We start from the raw sequence: 17,833 nt of genomic DNA, 5'->3' as shown, positions 1-17,833 counted from the left end.
GAGGTATTCTGCATAAAAACATAGTCTGACTTCTCCATTATAAATAGGATGATCATTAGAATAAAATATTCTGAGTTACAAAAAGCTTAGTAAGTAATGCGGTCTAGTCATTTCCTGGAGTGTTATTTTAAGGCACAGTTAAATAATCTTGAATGCTTAAGTAATTCTTATGAAAAGTAGAAAATGAAGAGTTCTTACCAAGTTTGCAATGATATAATGGTAGCCTTTAACATGCTTTCCAACGCTGACAATCTGTGAAGATATAAGAAAACAGAGGGAAATCAATGTAACCTTATTGGAATATTATTTTTTAAAAATAAAATTCTGGCATGATTCCACGTGAAATTTTGAGGGGAAAAATGATAAAGTTTTCCTTATAAAAGTGATATATTCTAATTATGAGACTAAAAATAGTTAAAATTGAAAAAACTATCTCAGTCATACTTAAAACGTGACCAATTATTTCACTATACCTACTTTAGAAAATACTGGGATGAATGTTTGGATCGTTGGATAATCTGCTGCTTGCAAAGCCCACATCTTATGTAGGGTACCTGGGTTCAAGTTCCAGATCTACTCTTGATTTCTTTTTTTTTAAAATATTTTATTAATATAAAGAGAACAGAATTCATGTATTTCATAGATAAAATTCTAAGAAGATAGCCATACTTTTCTCCCTCCCTCAATCTGCCTCCTTCCTTCTGTTCTTTTTTGTTTTCTTTAATTTTTGGAAAAACGTACTTTCAATTTATAATCACAGGCTTAATGCACCACTAACCATAATATTTGACAAGTAAAAAGTAGAAAGATCACTGTTCCACAGGAATATAACAAAGGCTAAAAACGTACATCCTGGGGAGTAGCAGGTGACAGCAGGTGATAGTACATGGGTCCCTGCCAATCTACATGGGGGACCCAGATTGAGTCCCTGGCTCCTGGCTTTTGCTTGGCTTAGCCCCAAATGATTGCAGGCAATTTGAGGTATGAATCAGTGAATGGGAGATCTCTGTGTCTTTGTCTCCCTGTGTTTCAAATACTAATCAGTAAATTTTAATTGCAGTTACTAAGGAGCAGCTTTGCTCATTGGTGCCCTGAAAGGAAATAAAGCAATTTAAGATTTTCATGCACTTTCATTATCCAAGAAGAAATTGAATTGTTTTTAGCATTTTACTATCATCTAAAAATAATTCTTTTTACTAGAATAAAGGAAAAATCCCTTTTAAAACCAGAACAGAGGAATTGCACTATAAAGCCATTTTGTATACCTGGATATACTGGTGAAATGAAATTTCTGCTCTTTTTATCTTTGTGTTTTGATTTTACATAAGACCACCTCTTTGTCTTCAAAATTTGCCGTTTCATTGAAATTAGTTTGGAATTTTACTTTTCACTTTAAAATTACTGTTCAGGGTCTTTTATATTTCCTGACTATCAGGATTGAGCTTTAGCAGTTCTAGGACAATCTCAGCCAATATTCCTCCAATGATATATTGTGTCTGCTCCTAACAGATGCTACAATGTTGGGATCACTGTTATAGGGACTCTTTTAAGATGATTTCTCAGCTTCTAGGTTCTCATTTGACAGTGTGTGGTATAAATTCAAAATAAAATCTGCATAAAGAAGGCTATGATGGTAAAATCTCAGGGGAGATACTTTTCTCACCACACAAAGCCCAGACCAAGATAAAAAACACTTAACTGACTTCCTGCACAAATAACAGATTTTTTTCTACTCTAGTCTTTTATTGTATTGTTATCCTGCTGATCTAGATTTATGTGGGATCTAAGGTTGAATCTGAAGCCTTGATGGAGTTCAAAACTCCTGTTCTTAGGTGCATATTTGATGTTATATTAAGCTACTCAAATCTGGCCACTTCATCACACCCACCTTTTATTCTTGGCCCTTGAATATTTTCTTTACTTCTTAGAAGTTTAGCTATAATTTTGTGATATTTTACATAGCATCACTGCATGTTTTGTATTGCCAGATTCACTTAATCCACATTTGATCTAAAATTAAATTTCCTTGAGAATATCACCATGATGTTAAGGGCAGGGAATAAATAGATGGGATTATAAAGAAAGTTCAGCTAAGAGATATACTAATAAATCATCATATTGGGTAATCCAAATCTGAGGATTTCACATGAACTGAACAGGCTGGAGCCATTTAATTCTCTGAGAACCTTGGAGATAGCTTGTGCAAACGACAATTATCAGAGATGCTTGATGGTACTTTGTCAGGAAACTGTACACTGTTATTGAGTCTGCTATAGATCCCTGCTTTTTGGACTCCGCAGGGATAGTTTCCATTCAGCAAGCCATTATTTATCACTTCCTGATTCACCATAACCCTCTCTGGTATGGCTACTTAAGCCTTTTTGCACTAGCTTTAAGCATATATACCCATCCTCATGATTGTGATTTTTGTGTGACTGCAATCAAAAACCTATGCCAACTAGATAAGTTTATTTTTTAGCGAGTGAACACTGTACATGTTTTAAAAAAGTGCAACTAGTGGAAATTTTGCACTGGTGTCTCCATAAAGAAAGAATTATCAGTTCTAGGTTGTCTAGTAAGGAGCTATAATAATGCAATATGTTTTCAAAGGGCAAAAACTGACAAAGCCACAAAGAAGTAAAATAGACAATTCTGCCAGAAAAGGTTTTGCAGAGCTCAATGTGTACCAACACTCTGGGGATTAAGGACCTGGTGGGGCAGGGATCTGAAGATTTATTTACCTAGCTGATGATGCCGGAGAAATCAACAACTTTATTGAGCCAGATCCTGGCTGGGTAAAAAATAAATGTAGTGCACAATCTGCTATGACAGCTTCATTGCCTTTAAGAATAGAGAATTCATTCACCACTGCTCCATGAGGTGGCCATGGTTTAAAATCAGATCTTTGTCTTTCTGCCAGGAATTTACAACTAAATGGACCTTTCTTTGTGAAAAAAATCCAATTTACACTTTATATTATAGTGTGTTATAAACAGGATGTTAAGTTTCTTTAAGTGGCTATGTAAAACTGACAATGTCATAGTTGTGGTTTTACATGGCTTTCATCATCTCAACCAAAGTGAAGAATTTCTCATGTAAAAATGAATCTGAATAACTTGACTTTGAAGGCAGAACAAACCTCACATCTCTATGTATTTGAATTTACAATTTTATAAACAAGGTAGAGAAAGTTAGAGATGAAAGATATAAATGTGAATTTATATCTTCACACAAATGTGGCTGGCCAATTTGTCACGGAGAAACACTGCCTGGAGTGAAGGCCTCATTGCAAAAATTAATTAAGTCCTTTTATAAAGACAGGACTCTACAGCAATAGAGAATCTGTATCTTTTATCTGTTTAGGAGAAACTGAGAATAATGTTAAAGAATAAAGATAGATAAAGAATAATAAGCAAGTGTCTGTTCAAAGTCCATTTGCTAGGGAGGACACAACTTACAGTAATCATTATTTTTAAAGGAGTTCATCTTTACAAGAGTACACCCTTAGAAGAAGTGACTAATTTATTCCTTTAATTACTTTTTCTTGGTTTTTGTAAGGAGATAAATAGTTGTTTAGAAATATCTATGGTGGTATCAGACAAATCAGTTTTCAAATTATGCCTGTTAATATTGATAAAGCAAAGAGTTTTAGACCTATGTATATTGATAAAGGTGCAATCAATGACTGTGTTTTATTAACAAACTACGGCATAACCAATCTTGACAACTATCACTTTAAAATCTTTATTCGTTAATTGATGTTGGGTAACATTGAATTCAGAGAAGTTCTCTATCTTGATTCCTGATTTCCATTCAATCTTGCTCAACAAATGTCATGAATAAGTTTAGGCCAAGGATATAGAAAGATTATGATGGTAAGTAAGTTGATATTGCTTTTACAAGGGTTTTTATTATCCCATAAAGGGATAAGGCTCAAGTAGAAATTTCTAAATACAGAATAGAGCAAGGGAAGTGCTCTATGTTTCAAGGAGCAGTGATAACACTTGCTGTAACAAAGTATAATTTAAGAGTGAATAGACACTAAATAAATATTTATATTAACGCATTTGAAAGACGTAGAGAGACAGACACAGACAGAGAGAGGATGCACCCATTCACAGGTTCACTCCCCAAATGCCTCCAACAGCTAGGGCTGAGCATAGGCTGAAGCAGGGAGCTTCAATCCAGGTCTCCCACATGGGTGACAGGAACTCAATTACTTGAGCCATCATTGCTGCCTCCTGGGGCCTATCTGACTTGCAGCTGCAGTCAGGAGATGTTGTGGGACATCAGACTCCAGTACTCTGATATGGAATTCAGGTGCCTTAACGGCTAGGCTAAACGTCACAAACATGAGTACGTTAAGGTCAATGAAACACTTTCAAGTGAATGCAAGCTTGGCTTTCAATCCACAATCAATCATGCTTTATATTCATCCTTTTTGTGTCAATGGTTTATGAAATACTCAGGGGTCCTTTTATTAGGATTGTTTTACATTACCCCAAACTATTATTAAGAAAGAATGCTCATTTTAGTCTGCACTATCTTCTAGGAAAGCCACATAGTGGCACATGCGAGTATGAGTGATTTTGCTTTCTCTTTTAATTTGTAAATTCCTCTCAGCTGTTATTATGTTCCAGAAAATTCAGTAATGGAGAAAATGCTAAACACATTTGATGGTGTTAGGGCTGTGACGCTGGAAGATGTTGGAAACTGTCATAACAGCAGTCACTCTCACTCATCTTCTATATGAAATCCAAACTCCCAGATATGCCCTGAATGAGTATGTTCAAAGTGCTTCAAAACATTTTACTGCATATACAAGCAAAACTGTTAACTTTATTTCAATTCTATCAAAAGAAAAATACTTGTATAAAGTGAGGGGCTTTTGCAAGTAAGTTGCTGCCTTAAACTACAACCCTGTAAGGTAATATTGGGACTTCAGTTCCAGGAGTAGGGAGGATAAAGCACCCCAGACCAAGATAACTTAAAGCTGTGCAGTATGAGAAAAGATTTAGAATGAGGATAGAGAATATGGACTCCCATTACATATTATACAAGAAAGATACATACAAACACACAAACATATACACACAAACTTGTGTTTGTGAATATGCATGTGTATGTGTAGCTGTATATTTTTTTATATCTTCTATGCTTGGGATGTTAGAGATTATAAAATGTTCCAATTAGGAATCACTCTTTTGGGAGGAAGGGAATAAAGGGAGTTTCCCATAAAGGATAATGAATGTTTTTTTTTTTTTTTAAAGTCTCACTGATTTCCAGTTGGGGTAGGACCCTTTCTGAGCTATGAGTCTTGTACAGATGTAAAATCCTATGTCTCTACATATGGTGCATCTATACTTTTGCCCTTTACGATTTCAACACATACTAGCTCACCCTCCAACTGTCAGCATCAGAATTCTCTTGTCTTGGGGCTTTCTCTGGTCTTTCCAGTCCTCTATGCTCTCAGAGGGGGAGGAGATAGGAAGCAGTAGAGCATTAATACCTACTTCTGCCAAAGCCCTCAGTGACTGGCAGGAGTGGGTGTGTCAGGACTCCAGCTCCCTAGCTCCACAGGTGAGGTGATTCCTATGTGTGTGTCCTACCCTAGCTTCCTCCGATAATTAGTTTATACTCATTAGAAATGGAATTAAACTTCTGTTACCCACATGCTAATTCACTTGATAACTGCAACTTTTATTGACTACATTTCTCAACTCTCCTTCCATTCTGTTCCTTACTTCCCAAACAAACAGTATGCACACAAACATTGTTTAAAGGACAGCTTCTTTGGAAAATCAAAATATGATGGCTTCCAAATAAAGTCATGAGGTAGTAGAATCAATGATGTAAAAAAAAATTTTTTCGGCTAACTGTCCCAAGCTTTTTATCTCTACATAGGTAAGTGGGAATGATTCATTGTTTTTATTTAAAACAAAATTTTTAATTCTCAACACAGGATTTCCCCCTTCATAGTGTCTCATGTATGATAAATACTCAATATTCTTAGTACTGGTTGTTCTTGCTTCTTTCTTTGATTTTATTTCAAATGTTAAAAACATTATTGGGGTGTGTATTTATTGCAGTAACAAGCTGCTGCCTAAGATGTCTGCATCCTACATGAGAGTGCTTGGGGTTTGACTCCCATCTTTGCTTTCTATTCTATTTTCCCTGCTAATGCACACTGAGGTGATAACTCACATACTGGGGATCCTGCAAAACACACAGGAGACCTGGATTGAGTCTGTGGCTCCTGGCTTTTCAGCTCCTGGCTTTGGCCTGGCCTAGCCCCAGAAGTTGCGGGCATTAACCAGTTGGGAAGCTAACCAGAAGATGGGAGATCTCTGTCTGTCTCTATCTCCCCGCCTTTAAAATAAAAAAAAAAATCCCTTAGTTTCATCCTTTCAATTTACAGATTTTAGATCATTCTATACACAGGTCTCTCCTAATTCTACTGATTAGCTAACCGAAGATCTTACAAGTGATATAGTTTGAAAGGGTCCTAGAACCACAGAGTGAAAAGCAAATTCTGAAATTCAGGTATTTAAATCTCCTTCTTGTGTTCTTTCCATGATCCCATCACAGTAGCTGCCAATGGCTGCAGAAAAATATATTGTGGAGGATATCCTTCTCTGTCAGTTACGGTAATCCTAAAATTCTGCATCAACCAAGCTTGGATAATATGGTTCTCATCATGTTAACTATGAATATCTTTTACCAGTGCTCCATTGTTATTTAATAACATTTTAATTTAGTGGTTTAAAATATTTGCAAAGGGAGATGAAAGATTCTATGACATTTGTGATTATGAATTTGAAGCACATATAATAGCTTAAAAGAACCAGTTGAAGGTATGCTTTTTAAATTAAAGAGATACTTTGTAAGGAACAATATAAAAATAATTCTATTTAGCTGTAGATGGAGTGGGTTATTCTCTGCTTTCATAAACAAACATATTAAATAAATACAGTCATTAAGGGATGAAGTTGGGACTGAATCCCAGGTCTGTTGACACAATTGCTATACTCCTTTCATTTCACCCTGTTCCCTTCTTTAGACTATAGCAATTCAGCAAAATGACTTAGGTTTTGGCTAATATGAATATATCCTTCCTAAGAGGAAAATGAATAAAACATATCCTTCTGAGGATGACATTTCCTACTACATTAGATATTTAATTAACACCAAACTTGTTAATGGTAAAAATCAGCTTTCTCATATTGAAATAAGGACATAATTCCTTTTCTTGCAAATAATCTCCTACCTGATCATACTTTTTGTTTGAATAACAGCATAGACACAAGGTGTTCCTAATTCTATTATGCAAGATATTGGAATAGGGATACACAGATGGAGATATATCAGGTAAAATTTCATTCATTTAAGTCTAGATCTGCAATTTCTTCATCTACCCATAATAAAGCTAATTAGCAGACAAGCTTAAATATCTTGGATTTGGTTTTGCATCATTTCTACTTTACCAGGTGTGTATTTAAAAAGACAGTTCAAATTCATATTTATTAAATAAAATCTTTCTATAAAAAAGAAACATAAAAAAGAATTCAAGTATATATGTGTGCATGTGTGTATTATCAATATAATACAAATACAACTCAATCTAATAGATAATCCTATTTGAGTGTGATAAACCAAAATAATCAGTTAAGGGGTAAACTAGGTAGAGTATAAAATACATTTTAGAATATTCTCTCTGAATTCAAGAATTTCACAAATAGCACTATATATATGTAGGAATAAATGTATTAATCAGAACATAATTATGTATCTCATTTCCTGATATGTCCCTGATTGGAATATCTTCAATAAGTAAATTCCAGGACTGGTATTGTGGTTTGGTGTGTTTGGCCACCACTTGTGATGCTGGCATCACATGTTGGAGTGCCAATTTGAGTCCTGGCTGCTCCACTTCTGATCCAGATCACTGATGACGGGACTGGGAGAGTAGTGGAAGATGGCTCAAGTACTTGGACCCTACCACCCTTGTGTGAGTCATGAATGAAGTTCCTGGCTCCTGGTTTTTGTCTGACGCAGCTCTAGCCATTGTAGCCTTTTAGAGAATGAACCAATGAATAGAAAACTGATTTCTCTCTCTCTCTCTCTGCCACTCTGGCTTTCAAATTAATAAATCAATGTTAAAAATGAGTAAATACTTGTTTTTGGTTTCTAAAGAAAATATGAGGGGACTAGTGGTGATGGGAATAAAATCTATCTTCAAATGTCATACATGTTTTTAAGGGACATAAAATTATGAAAAGCTATTTTTCTAGTTATTAAGGTCAAATGTGTTCTCAATGGGACTCAACTGTTTGAACACATGAACATGAATGGTATATACATGACATGAAGACCTTGTTGATGGAGTGGTTGGTGCTATGATCCAGCCAACCTGAGAGTGTGTGGTTCCCTGCCACAGTGCAGAGGACCATGGAGACCGTTAGTTTTGGGGGCTGGTGTTAACATAATGTAATTACATTTTATTCCCTTGTTTTTATAGTCCTTTTCTTTAGCATACATGGAGCATCATCTGAACCATATTACTCTCTCTCTCTCTCTCTCTCTCTCTCTTGTTGATCAAAATTTCTCTATCAGGCAAATAAAATGTCAAGGGATGGCTGTAAAGAAAAAAATGTCCTGTGACCAATTTTGCAAAGAACACTGGGCTGAACAAGGTTTAAGAGATTTCTTTGCTATAGCAATTTTGGGAAACTTTAATATGCTAATGTACACTGGCATCTCAGGAGCCAGATACAGTATGCAGTTCTGTAGATTAATAGGTTATTTTAGGACATGCTTCCTATAGCATTATTTTCCACTCCCCTTCTTCCTTAACTTTCACATACATTTCAAATTTTATGTTGCTTAAATCTAAACATAAATACTACTTTAATTGTCTTTTTCCATTCACTATGATTACCTTTTTAAATGTTAATTTATCTTCATCTGCTTGAAGGGCAGAGGATGAGAGAGAGGGAAGAGAAAGATATTCACAGGATTACTCCTAAATACCTACAAAAGCCAGTGCTGGACCAGGCCCAAGCCAAGAGCCCAGAACTCAATCTGGGTCTCCCACATGAGTGGCAGAGCCCAAGAAGCAAAGCCATGCCCTGCTACCTCCTAAGATGTTGATTTTCCTTACCATAATAACAACTTAAATAAACCACTTAAAATATTCAAAATAAGTTCTGCTTGTAACTTTTTGGGACAGTCCTCTCTCAATATTTAGGAATTTCAGCTAATAATGTTTTTTTTTTTAATGCATTCTTTTTTTATTTTTTTTATTTAGTAAATATAAATTTCCAAAGTACAGCTTATGGATTACAATGGCTTTCCCCCCATAATTTCCCTCCCACTTGCACCCTTCCCATCTCCCGCCCCGTCTTCCATTCCATTCACATCAAGATTAATTTTCAATTATCTTTATATACAGAAGATCAATTTAGTATATATTAAGTAAAGATTTCATCAGTTTGTCCCCACACAGAACACAAATTGCCAAATACTGTTTGAGCACTAGTCATACCATTAATTCACATTGAACTACACATTAAGGACAGATCCCACATGAGAAGTAAGTACACAGTGACTCCTATTGTTGACTTAACAAATTGACACTCTTGTGTATGGCGTCAGCAATCTCCCCAGGCTCTAGTCATGAGTTGCCAAGGCCATGGAAGCCCCCTGAGCTTGCCGACTTTGATCTTATTCCGACAGGGTCATAGTCAAAGTGGAAGTTCTCTCCTCCCTTCAGAGAAAGGTACCTCCTTCTTTGATGGCCTGTTCTTTGCACTGGGATCTCACTCACAGCGATCTTTCATTTAGGTTTTTTTTTTTTTTTTTGCCAGAGTGTCTTGGCTTTCCATGCCTAAAATACTCTCATGGGCTCTTGAGCCAGATCTGAATGCCTTAAGGGCTGATTCTAAGGCCAGAGTGGAAATTAAATTGGCAAACAAAAAAGCCATCTGCACATTAATGTTTATTGCAGCTCAATTCACAATAGCTAAGACCTGGAATCAACCAAAAGCCCATCAACAATAGACTGGATAAAGAAATTATGGGACATGTACTCTATAGAATACTATACAGCAGTCAAAAACAATGAAATCTGGTCATTTGCAACAAGATGGAGGAACCTGGAAAACATCATGCTGAGTTAATTAAGCCAGTCCCAAAGTGACAAATATCACATGTTCTCCCTGATCAGCGACAACTAACTGAGGGGAAACCTGTTGACGTGAAATGGACACTATGAGAAACAGTGACTTGATCAGCTCTTATGTTGACTGTTGATGTACAATGTAATACTTATCCATTTTAGTATTTTTTCTTTGTTTTGTTCTACTACTATTGGTTGAACTCTGTAATTAACACACAGTTATTCTTAGGTGTTTAAATTTTAACTGAAAAGTGATCCCTGTTAAATATAACAGTGGGATTAAGAGAGGGAGGAGATGTACAATTTGGGACATGCTCAATTCTTGCCCCAAATGGTGGAGTTAGAAACGTGCCAGGGGATTCCAATACAATCCCATCAAGGTGGCATGTACCAATGCCATCTCACTAGTCCAAGTGATCAATTTCAGTTCACAATTGATCACACTGATAGGTCTAAGAGTCAAAGGTATCACACAAACAAGACTAGTGTCTGCTAATACTAACTGATAGAATAAAAAAGGAAGAGAACGATCCATCATGGGAAGCGGGATACACATCAGATTCATAGAATGGCTAATAATGTTTTGATCATAGATTTCAAAATTTGCATCTATGCAATAATAGTCAATAGATGAAATATGTAAGACATAAGACTCCAGAGTTATTCTCTTTGCTTCTATTTCAGCAGAATTTTTTCTTTGCATTTGACCTTGGGATTCATCATACTATATTTAAAATAGGAAATAAGAGACTCAGTTTCCTTTGAAGTAGATTCACAGAAAGGACAGAGACATAAGCAGATACCTTGTCTTAATAGGAAGGATTTTCTAAATAAACATATAACTTGTTCAAATGATTAAGTACAATGCTGTTTTTTTTGCAATGCTATTTTTAAAACAAACAAAAGATCATAACTATAAACAGAAAAGGAAGACAAAAACTGCCTGTCCCTAATAAAGTAGATTGATACTTTGTAAATATCTAATATTTGTTTAGCAAGCTCAATGAGGATGTATTTTGCCTATATTTTATTTGAGTGAATAAAATCTTTAAAGACCATTACCCATATTGATTAACAATACTGTTAAAATTATTTTAGAAATTCTCAATTTTTAATCATATTAGCTCAGTTATAGTTCACAAAATCTTCAGAATAATGAAAATAATAAATCCATAAATTACATGTATATCATGGCAAAGTAAAAATTGATGATTTTAAGAAATTAAACTTTTCATCATCACTACTTGGCATCATTTTTTTTTTATTGTGTGGTTCTGCCAAATATAAGCTCCATGGGTCAGAGACTTTTATTGAGCCTAGGACACTGCCTGGCCTATAACAGATGCTCAGTAGTTAAGTAGATGTCACATAAATGAAGTTACACATGTGACCATGAAAGGTAACTTATAAAGATTAAGTCTCATTGCTTGTTTGCTATATTTTCTACATAGTCACTAGGTGCACTACTGGGTCACGAGGCTGTATATCTTCCAGCCCCCACTCGTGTTGTCATCAAAAAGAATTACTGTTATTTAACACAAGCTGATCATGTTTTGAAACATCCCATGACATCTATGACATGTGATGAACTTAAAATCACTTAGCAAAGTCTTTGGGCTCTGCCACGATTTGCCTTCGATTTGCCTTGACCATTTCCTTAATTCACCTGCACTTAACGCTGCAACCACACTCACTTGCTGGACGTGCAGCTCTTTCCCACTGCTTTGCTCTCACACACGACAGCTACCTTGAATGCCATTTCCCAACTTTTCTTCCTGGAAAATTCTAACTCATCTTTCAACAATCTGTGATGCATTATTTACTTATGTTTCTTTGTTTTCCTTTACATTTGAAATTCCTTCTTGATATGGATTGAAGTTGACAAATGGTTATATACAACACTTGAAAATTAGTGGCATTGGTAAATGTGTCAAATAAAAGAGCAAATATATTGGTGTTGTGTACACGTATAAGAAAGAAAAATAACAAGGTGGAGTGGGCAGGAACAAGAAAATCTGATTCACTTGTGTTGTTTTCAGGTATTTATATTATTATATCATAAAACTAATTCTAAAAATGGAATATATATATAGTATATTCTTTCTCCCCATCTCCTGCCAGTATGGTTTTGTTGTTTACAATGGAATGTCAGAAGCAAGTACAGAGACTATTTAAACATAGACTTTGGAAGAATATAACAGTTGTTTGGTTTATGTGGCCATGGGAGTAAAATCTTTAAAAAAGCAGAAAATGTTACTTCTATCTATCTTGATGTTTCTTCCATTTTTTCATGTGATAGTGACTATGTCAACCTTACTATTTTCTGCTTTTCAATTCTTTGCTATTTTTTTGGTCAAAATGACACTATTCTAATTTCCTCTATAATTTAATATTAAGCTTGGTACTGTTTTATAAGAAAGAAAACCTCATTCTGTATAGAAGTAGGCTCAATTATTCTTAAGGGGAGGATTAGGAGTAATTCTGTTCTATTGCCTCTTTGACTGAATAAAAATGATTAAAATGATACATCACTTCATTTACTGGCAAGTAGTTCAATTTGTTACTGAACTGTTTAATATAAGTACTCTACAATTTAATATATGTTTAATATAAGTACTCTATAATTTATAAAAGTTCAGTTATATTTATGATGTTTACAACACTCAGAAAAGAGTTCTCAAATGCACTGTTGATTGTTTTTGCTTTTTTTGTGAATCTCACTTTCTTTTAAACATTTTGAAGAGTAGATAACATTATTGAAATAAATTATGAAGTTATCTCTATTTTCTGCCTAATGAGGAATCTTATTTAATTTACCTTAAACCATAGCAGATACTTCTACGTGGCTGCGTTCGACTGAAGGCTGGAAAAAGCTAATTCATTTTATATCTCTGAAATTATCAAGCAGACTCTCCTTTCTCAAGCTTAAAGAAGCCAAATTTCTGGATTTTTGTGTTAAAAGTAACAATATGAATTATTCTAATAAGTGTTCTTGTAGCATCAAGGTTGAACATAACCTAATGCTAGAATTTGCCAATCTTTCAAGAGAAAGGCACTTGCCTTCTGACAATCATATTTTTCTTCTTTCTTGGAAAAAGTATGTCCTTTGCTTTCTTTACTTTTTCTTTTATTTTATCCTTTTATAAACTTCATGAGGTATGGCTGGAACCATGGTAACAGTTGCTAGGAGACAGTTAGACACCCCTTTCTAACCTGCACCAATTCCATTTGCGCTCCTCTGAGATCTGTAAAGGGGTTTCTGTTTTCTATGAAAAAACAGAACTAGGCCAGTATAATCACACTTACACATTCAAATCAATTCAGCAAAAAAGTAAGATTAAAGAAGTCAAAATACCTTCTTAGAATTACCTCCTGTCTTTTGAGTTTCTTCCTACTTTGTTGCAGATCCTGCTGGAGCAAAGCTTTTCATGTAAAAGGGGCTTCGTAATGAGGCAAAGGCATCAAGCTCTGCTAGTAGTGCAGTGTGGGAAATCGCTCATATGATTTCTTTGCTGCAGTAATTTCTTCTGGTGCCTGATTTTCTCATGTCACATCTCATTCATTGTTACTTTAATACATGGAAATAAAATTCTTGTGCTATTTTTCAGCCTATACAACAAACTCTAAAATACGTAGGTTTCCCACCATCTTTGAGAGGTGATGGGTAAGAAAACCTTCCAGGTAGTTGAGGGCTTCCCTTCAGGAGCTCAAGTTCTACTGGGCACTCTTACCTAAACGCGTACACGATAGCTCCTGCCTATGTCTTCAAGTGAGGCTCATTCAGATTTTTCACTTACTCAACAATCAGCTTTTTGAGCCTCTCCTAAACCACTGGGGATATGCCAGTAAGTGATTAATGTAGCCTCTGCTCTGCTGGAGGTAAGATTTCAACAGGGGAAACTGCTAGCTGAGCTGATCCGATATAAGGACCCACAGTTCCACTACCTCTAATCTTTACAGAGGTAGAGATGGTTTAGAGCTTCATCTTTGCTGATGCTTTGTGCCAATATTTACACAAAGACCAAGTCTCCACCTTCTCAGCTTTTTAGAGCTTTGTTTTGCTCCTCCTGCCCTTTTTTTCTTCCTTCTTTTCTTCCTTCCTTCCTTCTTATTGGACTACTTTTACCCCTTTTCTGTGCTTGGGAAAATCTAGCGTCACATTGATGTTTTCTCTGTGAGACGCTCCTGACTGCCTAGTGTATACTCGCTCAGCCCATCTTTTGCGTTCTTGATATTCTGTGTAGCATCACAGTTTATAGTCACTAAATTTTCATAGAATTATTTACTCATGTTTTTGCATTCCTAGGCTGAGTGCCAACTTTCTGTGTAGGAACCATGATTTGCTCATCGTGTACAGCCCTGCTCTTCCTGGAACAGTGTCTGGCATATAGAAATAGAAAGAGAGAGTGAAGTGTTGCAGACTCCGTCTGCCTACTGCTGTTGGCTGTAGTGAGGACCCTTCCTCATAACTGTAGCCAGCTTTTCTCTTCTCTTTATGTTTCTTTGTGTCTCTTATAATTGTTATACTTTTGTTTTTGAGTTTTTTGTTTTTCTTTTTGGCTTTGGGTTAAAAAAATTTTTTTCTTATGGGTATTAGCTAAAATGACTCAATCAGTTTTAAGATACAGAGGCAGGCTTTTTAAGCCTTTGGCTCTTTTTAATACTTCATTCAATGTTCAAGATTTTTGGGGGAATGAGAGTAGATCTGATACAATTTTAGATTAGTACAATTCCTAATGTTTGAGAGTTGCCCAAATTTGTAAATATAGACTCCAAATAAACAGGCTTATCTTTTCATCAGTGTTGCCATGATCTTGACAATTTGCTAAAAATTCAGTTTATGACTTGACCTTGCACTAAGGTGGTGCTATTCAGGCTAGGCAGCCTGGGGCTTAGAATAAGCTAACTCTGACTGTGTCCACATTTCACCTCTTAAGTGCAAATGGCCACATTTATGTTTGTGAGGAATTTTCCTCTCTTTCTAATTGATCTTGCCCTGAGGTAGGATTATTGGCTCCCTTCGGTGATGCAGTAAGCCTCTGAGGGTTGAATCATGGCTTTTGGGCTTTTTTGATTGATTTGCAAACACTGTGGGAAGGTCACTGGTTTTGCCAATTATCTGAGATTCACAATGTGTCTAAAGGGACATTGAATTTCCTTTTCATATAATGAAAGTGGTAATATTGCTGAAAGGGGGAGCCAATTAAATCTGAGGTATGTGATAAAGAGGCAGTTGAGATACCTGTGAGCCAATTGTAGAGCCATTTTTCTCCTTCCTTTTGTTAAATACCTATTTCATACTGTAAGGTCAGTCCCTACTACCTTTTCCTGATAAATACTTGGTCAGACTCCTTTAATACATGCATGGTATATCCTGGAGTCAGTAAAGCTCCAGTATTCTGTCTAATGCCATTGATATCATCATCCATTCAATAGAACTGGGATTCATAATGAAATCCCTGCGGTAGTATGAGCTCCTTGGTTACTTTCCACAGACTACATTTAAAAGATAGAACATATTTTAGTTGGATTCTAGCAAACACTTTGAGTTTAAACCTTAGTTAACTGGATGAGAGTTACTGGGTAGAAGAAAAAATGTCTTTCTTTTGCTTAACATTTTATCTATAGCAGAGAACTGTGCCTGACCTGACTATACACATGGACACTTAAATCAGTTCATGAAAAATGCACATTATCTTTGAATTACATTGTCTACAAGCTTTCTGAAAGAACAAAGCATATCTATATTTATCTTTATAAACATACATATACCCATATATGGATATACTTATAATGAACACTCAACAGGTATTTGTAGAGTGTGTCCAGAAAAAGCCAACTGGCTGAAATTTTACTTTACACCTCTTATCGAGGCATATCCCACATGCAAAATTCTATATTCTTTCACAATCAAGCACAATATCAGAAAGTCTTCATTGGAAATAGATTTAATTTTTTTGGAGCAAGTAGTGTTTTCCATTATCATCTCAACTCTGCTTTTTTAAAGCGCGGAGAGTGATAATAGGTGTTAAGTGATTCCATTTACTGTTTTTTTTTTTTTTAAATATTTATTTATTTGAAAGAGTTACAGAGAGAGGGAGAGAGATCCTCCATCTGCTGGTTTACTCCTCAAATGGCCGCAACAGTCAGGGCTGGCCATGCCAAAGCCAGGAGCCAGGAGCCAGGAGCTTCTTCCAGGTCTCCCAGGTGAGTGCAAGGGCCCAAGCATTTGGGCCATCTCCCCATGCTTTCCCAGGTGCTTTAACAAAGAGCTGGATCAGAGGTGGAGCAGCTGATACTCAAACTGGCGCTCATATTGGATGCTGGCACTGCAGAAGGCAGCTTAACTACCTGTACCAAAGCACTGGCTGGCCCTCCATTTACATTTAAAAAATTAGTGATTGGAGACTTCTTACCCATTTCTCAGAGACTGAAAGCTGAAAACACATCTTTCACATCTTTTTTTGGTACCACAATAATTTGGGGGATATATCACCTGACTAAAGAAAGAGACAGAAGAGAGGACAAGGCATCCACTCCAGTGTGATAATTCTGTCCCGGGGGATCAGAGTAGGGTTATTGTGAGAGGACAGTCAGTGGACAATAAAAACATGAAGAACAAGTTGCAGAATCTTGAGTTTTTCATGATGGTGGAAAATATTTGACTTGGTCGGCGCTGCGGCTCAATAGGCTAATCCTCCGCCTTGCAGCACCGGCACACCGGGTTCTAGTCCCCGTGGGGGAACCAAATTCTGTCCCAGTTGCCCCTCTTCCAGGCCAGCTCTATGCTGTGGCCCGGGAAGGCAGTGGAGGATGGCCCAAGTGCTTGGGCCCTGCACCCGATGGGAGACCAGGAGAAGCACCTGGCTCCTGGCTTCGGATCAGCGCGGTGCGCCAGCCACCGCGCGCCGACCGCGGCGGCCATTGGAGGGTGAACCAATGGCAAAAGGAAGACCTTTCTCTCTGTCTCTCTCTCTCTCACTGTCCACTCTGCCTGTCAAAAAAAAAAAAAAATATATATATATATATATATATATATTTGACTAGCCACTAGCCATAGTGCTATTTTGCTCAAATAACTTTTGATGGCAGAAAGATGGTTAAGATCAAGTTTGTGGTTGCTTTTTTGTTATTGGGTTAACAAATTGTAGTGCTTCAGTCTGAGTCCTGGCACCACCTACAATTCCATTTTCCTGCTAGTTTGCACCCTGAGAAGCAGATGTTGGGTCTCTGCTTTCCATTTGGGAGAACTGGGTTGAGTTTCCAGCTCCCAGGTTTCACCTGTTCTACTACTGGCTGCTATGGACATTTAGGAAGTGAACTAGTAGATGGGAGTTATGTCTCTCTTCCTCTAACTCTCAGATAAAAATAAAAATAACTAATTAAAGAAGGTTCCCACTAGAACTCACTTATTTTGCTATTAATACAGTTTATTTTATTCTACCTACATTAAGCCAGTGCAAGCTGTTTCACAAGGTAACTGATACATTGTAGAGAAAGAAAATTGAGATAAATAACACTAGTGTTCAAAATTGTCATTTATAATATCTTTCAATTAAATTCACAATTTAAATTTAAATTTAAAATGGAGACTACTAATAGTCATAAGTTCAGCAAATATTTAAAACATATTTTTGGTTTTGCTTCTTTTCAAAG

The 17,833-nt window shown here is 36.2% G+C and overlaps 1 protein-coding gene across 5 annotated transcripts in view; it reads right to left on the bottom strand.

The window, feature by feature from the left end:
* Nucleotides 1-17,833, bottom strand: part of GRIA4 (glutamate ionotropic receptor AMPA type subunit 4) — a 389,167-nt gene that overhangs the window by 86,622 nt on the left and 284,712 nt on the right. For all 5 annotated transcript variants that reach the window (XM_062198338.1, XM_062198335.1, XM_062198340.1 and 2 more), the window contains one exon: nt 199-252. In XM_062198338.1, the coding sequence (XP_062054322.1) occupies nt 199-252 (54 nt within the window). The remainder of the gene's footprint in view (nt 1-198; nt 253-17,833) is intronic.

The sequence above is a fragment of the Lepus europaeus genome, chromosome 7 (assembly GCF_033115175.1).
Source record: "Lepus europaeus isolate LE1 chromosome 7, mLepTim1.pri, whole genome shotgun sequence".
Classification (NCBI taxonomy): domain Eukaryota; kingdom Metazoa; phylum Chordata; class Mammalia; order Lagomorpha; family Leporidae; genus Lepus; species Lepus europaeus.
The sequence above is the reverse complement of the archived record's forward strand: the minus strand, read 5'-3'. Positions and strand labels throughout refer to the sequence as shown.